Here is an 11,714-nt window from a genome sequence, read left to right as displayed (position 1 = left end):
TCTTTAGAAAAACGTTCGTTTTAGTCCTCAAAATTTTGTTTTTAGTCCTCGTTTTAGTCCTCAAAACGTTCGTTTTTTCGACTAAAACGAACGTTTTTTAAAGATTGAGGACTAAATTGTACCTTACTTTGGAAGAGGGACGAAAACCAGAAACGGTCAATAGTTTAGGGACTAAAAACATATTTAACCCTAGAAACTATTTTAGATATTAATATTTTTACTTTATAAAATAATATTTAAATTAATCAACATATAACGGTTATAATTTTTTTTAAATTGATTGTTATTTAAAACATTTGTTTGAGTTAGTTATATCTTTAACTAAAACTAAATACGCATCTAAGTATACTTTAAGATGTAACAAAAACAAATGTTAAGGTAACTCTTTGCAATTTAATTTATGCGTTTGCGATTAACAAAATCAAGTACACTGTTATTACAAAGTGTACCAGAGGGGACCGGCCACCGTACGGAAGGACACCCACGTCATGGGGTTGCCAGACGGACCGACCGCCCGTATTACCCTTCTACTTACTGATAGGAAGGGCTGGATACTGAAGGGGCAGACGCCCATGTGCCCCGTGATCACTCACTATTGTGAAAGGTTGTATGGCAGGACGGACACCCGTGCACCCGTCCAGGCCGCAGACCCATCAGGACCGGCCGCCCTCGAAGATAAGACCGGTGAGGACGGCCGGCCGCCGTATTAATCACCTTGATTCAAGGTAAATAGGGTTTAAAAGCTATTTGGGCTAAATTGGACCGTGATTAACTTTTCACTAATCCTAAGCCCATAGCGAAAACTATAAATACAGATCCAAGGTGAGTGGTAGATAGGTTGCATTTACTGCACATTCATTACTGTGAGAAAAACGCCTTAGCTCTCAACTGACTTTGGCATACTGGAAAGTGAGCACAGGAAGTCCGACGTACGGAAGACGAGAAGCGAGGGACGTGGAGACGTGGGACCCGCACAGCCCCTCACATCCGAAACACAAAGTTAGATTTAAAGAATCCTAATTATGAACTTTTAGAAGGACAATTATTCTGACTTTCATGTTCACGTTCACGGTAGCGTTTTGGGATGCCATTCACCAAAATGACAAAAATCAAACCTTCAATTGTCGTTATTCACAGTTCGTCTTCTACTATTGTTTGTTGTTTATTTTGCTGCAATTGTAGTTTCGAAGCACAGTTAAAGGTCAAAACTATTATTGATGTAAGTTTTGTGACTTTTAACCATTTGTTTCGGTTATCATTTGTTCTTGTTTGATTATTTTGACTTATTTTTAAATTTTTTATTATTTTGGGGTTGTTCTATTTTTTTTTTGTGTTATTTTGATTTTGGAGACCTTATTTAGTGTATTGTAATGTATTGTAAGTATTGTTGCAATAGAGGAAGTTGGTATACAAAGTGAACTTTGTCATTGCAAGGAGAAGGTATCTAGGGTTATACTATATTTCGAAAAAGTTTGAGTTTTTTTATTTAAATAGAAACCATATTTTTGTATGCAATTAGTTTTTAGACACTCTTGTAAAACGAAGTTCATAGTGGTTTGAACCAAAGGTTGAAAAGTGAATAGAATGTTATTAGGGATGACAACGGGTCGGGCACAGATAGTGTCTACCCGCAACCCGACCCGCAAAGAAAAATTCGACTCGCAACTCGCATGCTACCAGCATGGGTATCCGTTTAAAAAATACCCACATATATTTTAAAACCCGCAGATACCTGTAAAAAATTAAAAAAATAAATTTTATACATTTTTTAAATAAAATTACAAAAAATATATATAATATAATATGAAGTAAATTAAATTAAATAAAAATAAAAATTAATTTTAATTAAATTTAACCAAACAAAATATAAATTAATTTTATTTTTAATTAAATTTAATTTAAAAAAGTAAAAATTAATATTTTTTATTATTTTTTGTAGGTAGCGGTACCCACGGGGTGGGTAGTTTAATACCCACCCGTTTAGAAGTGAGTATTAAAATACCCACTACCTGTTACCCACGACTAATAAATATCCTCGGATAGTAACTACCCGCCGCGGATTTTATCCGCGGATATCCATATCTACGGATTTTATGCGCGGATATCCGTATCCACGGGTTTTTTTTTCATCCCTAAGTGTTATATTGAGAATACAGTCTTTGGTTGGTTATTATGGTTGCCAAAGTATATTAAGATAGGTAGAAATTTGTTGAGTTATGTGGTAAATGGGTTGATAATAGGGGTGAGTTTTATTTTGGAGACAAAATTGTTGAATTTAATGATTTCGATGTATGTTTAGCGTTAGAATTGTCCGTGGTTGGAAAAGTAATAAATTTAAATAAAATATGTGTTCATAGTGTGTGTAAGAACTACTTACTTGATGAAATCGTAGATGTTAAGATGATATATGAATTCTTATTGGAGGAACATGAAAATTTTCCTATAGAACATTTCTGCAGCTTGTATAAATTAGAGGGATGAAAATTCTTGTTTTATAAGAAAATTTTCATGTTCCTCCAACAAAAATTCATATATCATCTTAACATCTACTTTTCCATAAGGTAAGTAGTTTCTACACATTATGAACACCAACATTATTTGAATCTATTATTTCTCCAACCAAAGGTAAACATACATTGAATTCATTAAATTCAACAATTTTGTTCCTAAAATAAAACTCACCCCTATTATCAACCCATCTACCACATAACTCAGATAACACATTTCTACCTATCTTAATACTGATAACCATAATAAACAACCAAAGATTGTATTCTCAATATATCATTTCTATTCATTACTCAACATTTGGTTTAAACCACCTATATTTTCGTCTAAAAATTAACTACATACAAAAATATAATTTCTATTTAAATACAAGAAAAAAAAACCCAAACTCTTTTGAAATATAGTATAACCCCATGTACCTTCTTCCTACCATGATATAGTTCACTTTGTTCACCAACCTTTTCCGTTGTAACAATACATACAGTACACTAAATAAGGTTTCCAAAATCATAATAACACAAAAAAAAAAACATAACAACACCAAAATGATAAAAAAAAATTAAAAACAAGTCAATAATCGAACAAAGATAACAGAAACGAACAACAAGAAACTACAAAACCCACGTCAATAGTAATTTTAGCCATTAATGATGCTTCAAAATGACGGCTCTAGCAAAACGGAACAACAATTGAAGGCAAATCACGAACGACTGCGGTTGGATGTTCAGTGAACAACGATTTCTCGTTTCAGTGAACGGCGTCCCAAACACTCTCTCTCGTATCATTTTCTTTTTTAAAAGAAATTGGTCATCTGGACTAACACGTACGTGGAGTTAAAAACTTGTAAAATATGCGAGTCAGAATACTATTACCCTTTTATAAATGGTCTTCTCAAATATCATATATATCATCTTTATTAAATATAATGCTTCTGTTTGTTTGGATTGAAAATAGTAATGGTTAAAATTGCTTTATTTTAAATTATTCATGTGTAAACAGAAATGGTATATCACAGAAATGGTATATGTATGCTTATGTTATGATATTTTTTTTAAATTAAAAACATCTTCTCTTTTTTCTACTATATCTCTACTCTTTCAGAGAAGTAAGTAACTTGGTTACCTAAAAAAAACCCCTTTTTTACTTACACTTCTTAAATAAATTTATCCCCCAAACAAATGAAAAATTATAGTAAATAGTTATTTTATTAAAAAGATTCTTATTTGGAAAAAGGGTTTAAACAAACATAACTAATATTATAACTTCGTTGTAAGAATTAAGGTACTAAATCGATTTTAAAAAATAAAGAAACTCAATTGAACAAATTAAAATGAAAAAGAGACTAAATGTCAATTTGACATAAAACTGAATTTCTCTAAATCTAGAGAGGCGCTATTTTTAACACATTTTTTTTTATCTAAAATTAAAAAATATTTAAATGAATGAAGTAGAAAACAACTATTTATTTAAATAAATAGAATAGGTAAAAGAAAAAGAAAAAGATAAAATATATGCAAGATAATATTTTTATTGCCAATTGCTCTCACTGAAAATAACAAGTCCTCATTATATTATCTCCTATTCCAGCCAAAACAAACAAATCAAAGAAACTACCTATCACATCTTTATAAACATATTTAAGTATTATGGCTGTATAACCAAACCTGTCTTCCATGAAGTTCCTGCGTTGGCCTTGCATTATTCTCATATCCCTGTGAAACAGTGATCAATTTAGATAAGGTTTATAATTTTCTATGCTTGCTCTTGGTCATTTAAGATTTAATGATCATATAATAAAACTAATAAAATTGATTTGTTTTATGAGATAAGGTTTGTATATTTTAAATTAGTTTTATTTATAAATTGATTTTATCTTCATTCGATACAAAAATTAAGAGTAATGATATCATGACACACTTTTACATTCGTTTGAAGAGTAAAATGATTATAAAAGTGTAAACTTTTATATTGTTTCAAAAAAGAAGAGAGTAAAAAATAAATAAGGATAGTATCGAATGTAAAAAGTTTTAAGTATGTGAAATAATCATTACTCAAAAATTAATAACAAAGATAAATCATGCCTTTTGTAAAATGCAATATACATAGTGTAGAGACTTTTATACTCTAAAGTAATTAAAATTCACTTTATATATATCTGTTAAAGTTATTATATATAATGTGAATGTATTTTAATTAAATTTAATGGTAAAGTTTGTTTGACAGACTTAGAGGAGTGCTTACATGATGAACAGCTTCTTTCAGTGCTCTCAACTGCTCCCTTGATACTGTCTTCACCTGTAATATACAGTATGAGTTTACAAAAGGGTGTTTAGTACAAATCAGTATACACTAACTGGTTAAAAAATTATGTGAAAGTGAGAACCTTCTGCACTATGGTCCAAACAACACCTTCAGTACATGGTGGAGTTGTAAGAGAACCAACATATCTGTAGTACTTTCTGCTTCCAAACTTGATGATTCTTGGGTTAATAACTCCTAAATCTATGTCCTTCTCACCAAGTGATTTTAAGTTCTTCAGAAGCTGGCCAAAAGAATAAAGGTTTTGCTTTTTAAAAATAAAAGATTGGGATTCATCACTCATGCACTATACACAATCATTTCATCTGCATAACACATGTTTGAGTGGTCTATAATCTGTATAAATATATTCTTTCAAAAGCAAAATATAGCAAACCTTTGAAAGCAAGCGATCAGGACGACCAATTTTATACCATATTCCAATAACAGCAATCTCTCCTTTAGAGTTTTGATGGACTGCATGAAGTTCCAGCTCAAACCTACAAAACAAACAGAAGAACCATGTCAGTACAATGCTAAAGAGGTTCGTCACCACTACATGAAGTTGTTAAATTAGCCAAATGAAAAACGGGAAACTCACTTTGTTCCATTGAACGTGTGCTCTGAAGGTGTGTGCCAATGACATTGAACCAGTTTGTAGTAAGTTCCATTTATGTTAAGCTGCCCTGCATTCCCATTCCATTTCACCTGTCATTGACAGTAATGTAATAAGTTCGTGTTAATAAGATTTTCCAATGTAAGATGCAACAAATTCTTGGTCTAAAGTTGATTCTGAATTGAAGCATTGTTGTGTTGGATATATAAAGTATTTTGCTGTAACTTTTAGAATAATAACATTCAAAATCACCTACTTCAAAATCAAAATCAGTTTTATTCTAATATTAAAGAAGTAAAACTAATATGAAAGAAGTAATATGAAAGAAGTAATATTAGGGTGACATGCTTTTACATTAATTTGACATACAATACAAGAAAATGGTCATAAAAGATTGAATATTTGTATTTGTTTAAGAAAGAAAAGAGTAAAATGTAAGAAATTATAGTATCAAATGGATGTAAAGAATTTGTGTGTGTTAAAGTATATTTTTCATACAGTGAAATGGTGATGGTTTTGACTCACCATGATGACATGACCCATGTTCTTGAGAAGAGCAGGAGCTGGTTTGTAATATTTTTGGAGGTTACCCAGTTGAGGAAACTCGTGCACCACTTTGTCTGAGAGATCAATGGGAGATTGTCGTTTTCCTTTCCCACATACTCTCCATTTTGGGTTGAGACGCCACCAATTCTCTGGCCCATTGCTACTTCCTTCTGTGTAGCCAAACTCTTCATCTTCTGTTCACGAAAAATAGAACCCAAGGTCAATGTCATTAAACCCTAACGAGGAATTTTTAAGGATTCCGGTTATTAATCTATGTAACCTTGATTTTACGAAATTAACAACAAAACATTAGAATTGGAAGATCCTTAAAATGTTTCAAGAAATGTAGAGTTTGTCACTTCATCTCTATTCTTTTCTTTTCAATTTATCAGCAATGGATAGGTATGGAAAATTGCACTGTACATAATGAAGATATGTAACAAGATATTGGCCATTCAAAGAAAGAACCATTTTTTTTTTTCAGTGTCAAGAAATTGACCCCTAATAGGAGGAAACGTTGGGTAACAATAGATAAAAAAGTGGGAAAACATAATGAAAGAAAAAGAAGAATATAGCTTCACAAATATGTGAAGAGACTACTGATTTTTTATATATGGTGAATGATCTATGATGACCCCAAAAGAAAGCTGTAAATAAACTATGAATGTTCAGTCGTAAAAGAAATGTAAAATGTTTCCATTTTATGGTTCTTTTCTTAATTCCAATTCACAAAAGTAAGCCAAGTGAATAAGAAAATCAGCTAAAGTAGAAGCAATTTGCTGTCATGAACTGTATACAAAGATCAAAGTTGATTATCTTAGTTCCTGAAAAATTCATCACTACTGAATCATAGATAATTGATAATACATCAAACACTTGAATTCTTAATAAACTAGTGTGATATAATTTTGATACAATAAAAAATCAAATAAACAATTTTCATATCAAGATCTCCAATCACAAGATAAAACTACAGTATAATTAAGATGGTGATTCGATCACAGATACCAGGTTTAGAATGAGAAAGTGATGATGCAGTGAAGGTAGAGGGGTAGATAATGAAGAGAAAGAAGATCACAAAGAAGAAGTTGAGATTGGTGTGGAGAGTCATTGTGCTAGTTGTGACTGTTAGTCTTAAGGTGGTGTGATAATGATGATGAACACTTATATATATATGTAAGGTAGTCTCAAGATTTAGAACAATATATTCTCACACCCTATAACCTAGTTCCATTTGAAGGCTATCATCCACACGTTGCCATTGAATGTGCCTACTTTCAAGAACAATTTACTATGAGCATTGAGCAATGCATAATAAAACAAATGTTTTTATTTTAATTAGTGACTTGTAACTTGTATTAAGAAACATGTAATAACTCTACCTTAAATCAATTATGTCGTGTTAGTTTATTAAAAGATAAAGTTATGGAAGCATTGTCAACTACCTATATATTGTATCTACCAATAAAGGAAAAATATAAATTAAGGAATTGGATGGTATGATTAGAAGATTCAAACTATAAATAAAATAAATATTATTCTAATTCCAATTGATTGATTTACTATTTTAACATGTAAATAAATTTACAAGGAAAACATTCAATTTATTTAATTCATTGTCTTATGTAATATTACTGTAAGTTATTTGAATTGTGTTTGAATTGTGTTTGAATTTTACTTTCAGGATTTCAATAATAGGTTTTTTTTACCTTATTTAATATTTTTGTTTTTGTGAAATTATAGATATTTCATTACTTTTTTGTAACATGAATAAAATGGTGAATTTTTAATAATTCTTTGCTGTAAAAAAATGGATAAAATAGTGTTTTGTGTTTCATGACAAGTCTACGGAAATATATCATCACTTTGTACTATAATTGAGAAATTCCTATCTAAATTCTAAATTAACAGTATAATTATTTGTAATGTATTTTATTATTTAAAGATTTAGTGATTCAAAAAGAAATTAATATTTAATATCGGTAACAATATGTTATAACAACCATGCAAAATATTTTGGTCTATATATTTTAATGAATAATCAATAAACATTAATGGTTGGATTTATTTAAATTTAAATACATATAAATTAATTTAATCTAAGCATGTATAAGTTTAAATGAAAAAGTAATAAGATAATGACTTAAACAAGTTTTATATATCTATTGATAGATTTGTTTAATTTTTTCTTAAAATTAAATGTCATTAATTGATCTCAAAATATTTGTAATTTTATTAATTGGAAAGTTCACTTTAACTAGATATATGATTAAATTTATAATATATAATAAAGTGTAAATTCATCTGATAAGATCATTTTTGTAAATTGAATAAAACTTACAAATAAAATAATTTTTGTGAAGTTGACTTCCAATTTATTTATAAGATGGTATTAGAGTTTATTATAATAAAGTCTCTTGAAATTATTTTGTCACCATTATCATATCTCTTTATGATTCTCTATTTTCATACTCAAGATATTCTATCCTTGGTAGGTGTGCGTAACGGATAATATATCAGCTTAGTGAATATATGGATAGTAGAATATAGAAAGATAACACATATATACTTAAATCAAAGTTTCTAATTTATTAGTTACCTAATTTGAAGAAGAAAAAAAGTGTTCAAAACAAAAGGTAATTATATAACAGAGACCTGAAATACTTAGTCAAAATTAAAATAAATTATTATAATCTAATTGAAAATAGAATACTTAATGTTATTTTATTTTAATTTTAACTACAATAAAAATTATATTGTTACTTTTTAAAACATACATATGATGTCTATTGTATTTATATTTGTTGTAAAATATGAAATTATATTAAATCTATATTTCTTTCGTAAACTTATTATAACTTACTTTTATTGATAGAGATGTGAAGTTAATAGTTAGGCACCTCCTAAAAATTTAGGCACCTCTTTAATACAAGTTAGACACCTCTTAAGATAAATAAATAGTATATTTCAACACACTCCTTTAAGTTGAATGATACGATTATATGAACTAAGCTTAGAATAAATAAATTCAATATGACAGAATGCCAATAAACCAAATTAGAGTCACAAACCAGTGTAGTTCAAGAAACTCCTCAGCAGCGTATGGAAAATAATATTGGACAACCATGAACAATAGCGAACTAGCACGATGAAACATATATTCTTGAAATTACCGATGGAGTTTTACCGACGAAAATGAATCTGTCAATAAATTTGAATTATCGATAAATTTTAAATTTTTTACCGACGAATTCATTATCGAAGGAAATATTCGTTGATAAAATCTGTCAGTAATTTATATTTCACTTACCGATGGAAAAATCCGACGGTAAAATGAGTGAGAATTTTCTCGCCCATTTTTCTAGTTACCAATGGAAAAATTTGTCAGTATAATCCATTAGTAATGCCTATTCCACTTACCGATGAAAAATTCGTCGATAAAATCTATTGATAATGCCTATTTCACTTACCACGAAACATCCGTTTGTAAATTCGTTGATAGAAAGAGCGAGAATTTTCCCATCCATTTTTCTCCTCTATCTGCGAGAGGTATTATTTATTTTTCCATTTCTCTCGCAGTGTTCATTTTCAATGCGCTATTGAGCTTCTACATTCCCCTACGTCTCCATCTCAACTCAGGTCATGGTAGCTTTACCACACCTCCATCTCCGTTCAACCAACGTCATTGAGGTCTTTCACTCTATCTTCTTATTCTCTACAATCACTGTCATCATTGTCCAATGTTTGTTTTCTTCCCCTTTCACGCTTCAATGTCGCTTTTGTTCTTTCCTTTTTCACTCTTCAAGCATTGTCACCACCGTGCAACACCGCTTTTGTGCACTGTAACGATTCTGGAAAAAATGAATGAAGATAAAAGAAAGAAGAAGGATTGGTAAAAATGATTTTGTTTACTGTAATGACCAAAGCCAAGGTTTTCCATCACGTGCAAAGATTCTAGATTGGTAAAAATGAAAGAAAGAAGGAGAAGGAGAAGGAGAGAGAGAAATTGGAAGAAGATGAACTAGATCGCGGTATTTACCGACGGATTTACTGATAATTTTTTCCGTTGGTAATGAATGATGAATTTTTCCTTCGATAATTATCAATGGATTTACCGATGAATTTTTCCATCAGTAAAATTTACTGACAACACTTTCACCAGCAAATTTTTGACCGTCGGTAAGTCGTTAATAATTTTGTTTTACCAACAAATTTTATTTATTATCGACAAATTTTGACTGTTGGTAATACCAATTTTTATTGTAGCTCATATGACTTTGACAAAAGAGATTTTCTATCAAAAGTGGATGACAGCCTGCAGCAGTAAACAACAACAAACTACAGGAATTGAATTACCATCAATAATGGCAAATAAGAACAAAACTCCAGAAACTGGATTGCCATCAATAACAAATGAGAGGCTTGCAACAACAATAACAAAACTTCAGGAACTGGATTTCCATCAATAGCATATGGGAGGCCAACAATAACAACAAAACTGCAGACTCAAAGGCCATCAATAATTGATGGGGGCTGGCGGAGGCTAACAACAACAAACCTGTAGGAACAAAACTGCCTTGTACAAGCTAACAACAACAACCCTACAAGAACTAAACTGTCTTGTACAAGCTAACAACTACAAACCTGCAGGGACTAAACTGTCTTGTAGAGGCTAACAACAACAAACCTACAGGGACTAAACTACCATCACTGATTGATGGGGCCTGTAGTGGCTAAAATGACATAAATAATTACATGTCAATGACATAACATGAAGGTGAAGATTTGATTCTTCAAAAGACTTTTCCACAAGAGGTGCAACTAATGGGGACATGTAGTGACTGAAAAATATTCCCCCTCACGACAAACAGTGGAAATGATTGATAATGCGCTTCTTGAGGCACTCTTAATCTTGACCAAAGAAAATATGACAGCTTATTGCAACGACGATTGTTGACTGTGGCGACGACGACAACTGACTGTGGCAGTGGCGACGACGACAACTGACTATGGTAGTAGCGACTGACTATGGCTATAGTGGCTGATTGTGACGGCAACGACTAACAGTGGCGATAATTGACTGTGGCATATAAAGACTTGTAAACTTGTGATATGAGAAAAGAGGAACATTAAAGTTGCTACAACATTCAAAGCTAAATGCACATTATTGAAGGAGACTAAGGTCATTATAGTGGACTAGTTACCACCAACAAAGAGCTAGAATAAATCAAACAAAATAATCAAGAAACAACATTGAAACATAGGCATTTTTTTCTTTTTTTTTAATAATTGTGGCACACAAGAAAAGAGAAGAAGAAATAACGTGGTAATGGTAGAAACCAAAACACCACTAGGAACCATGGCTGGATTGTGTTGAGCACCGTAAGCTGACAAAATTGAGGAACAAAGATTGAGACTTATGATGTCATCAAAATACCAAAGACAGGTTAGAGGTCCAAAGGTTCTATGCTGGACTACTCCCAAATGATGATACTTAGCATTGTATCACAAGAAGTACGGGCTAAACAAGTTAAATTCGAGCCCAAAAAGAAAATAACCAACAACAATTGTAGAAAGAAGAGGCGTAGTGGCGTCAAAAGCGACTTGAACCTCCCTATTGAGAACAATTGAGATGTGTCTAGGGGCGAATCAGAAACCCCTAACTTCGAACGAGTCAACTCGACGAGTCAGAGTGGGTCTTGAAGGACAACCCAACAATTCAGTACGTGACAAGCATTAGTGGTGT

General features: G+C 31.1%; 1 protein-coding gene across 1 annotated transcript; it reads right to left on the bottom strand.

Annotated features, from left to right (window-relative positions):
* Window positions 1-4,038: 4,038 nt before the first annotated feature.
* LOC124846866 (alpha carbonic anhydrase 4-like) lies at window positions 4,039-7,088 on the bottom strand. Its single transcript, XM_047324238.2, has 7 exons — window positions 6,977-7,088; window positions 5,948-6,162; window positions 5,408-5,514; window positions 5,204-5,306; window positions 4,892-5,050; window positions 4,750-4,803; window positions 4,039-4,220 (listed from the first exon to the last, which is right to left on the bottom strand). The coding sequence occupies exons 1-7, from the start codon at window positions 7,077-7,079 to the stop codon at window positions 4,146-4,148; spliced, it is 816 nt and encodes a 271-aa protein (XP_047180194.2). The 5' UTR covers window positions 7,080-7,088; the 3' UTR covers window positions 4,039-4,145.
* Window positions 7,089-11,714: the final 4,626 nt, after the last annotated feature.

Source organism: Vigna umbellata, chromosome 5 (genome assembly GCF_029865625.1).
Source record: "Vigna umbellata cultivar VRB3 chromosome 5, Vumbellata_1.0, whole genome shotgun sequence".
In the NCBI taxonomy this organism is placed as follows: Eukaryota; Viridiplantae; Streptophyta; class Magnoliopsida; order Fabales; family Fabaceae; genus Vigna; species Vigna umbellata.
Note: the sequence above shows the minus strand (reverse complement) of the source record. Positions and strands in the feature narration are given on the sequence as shown.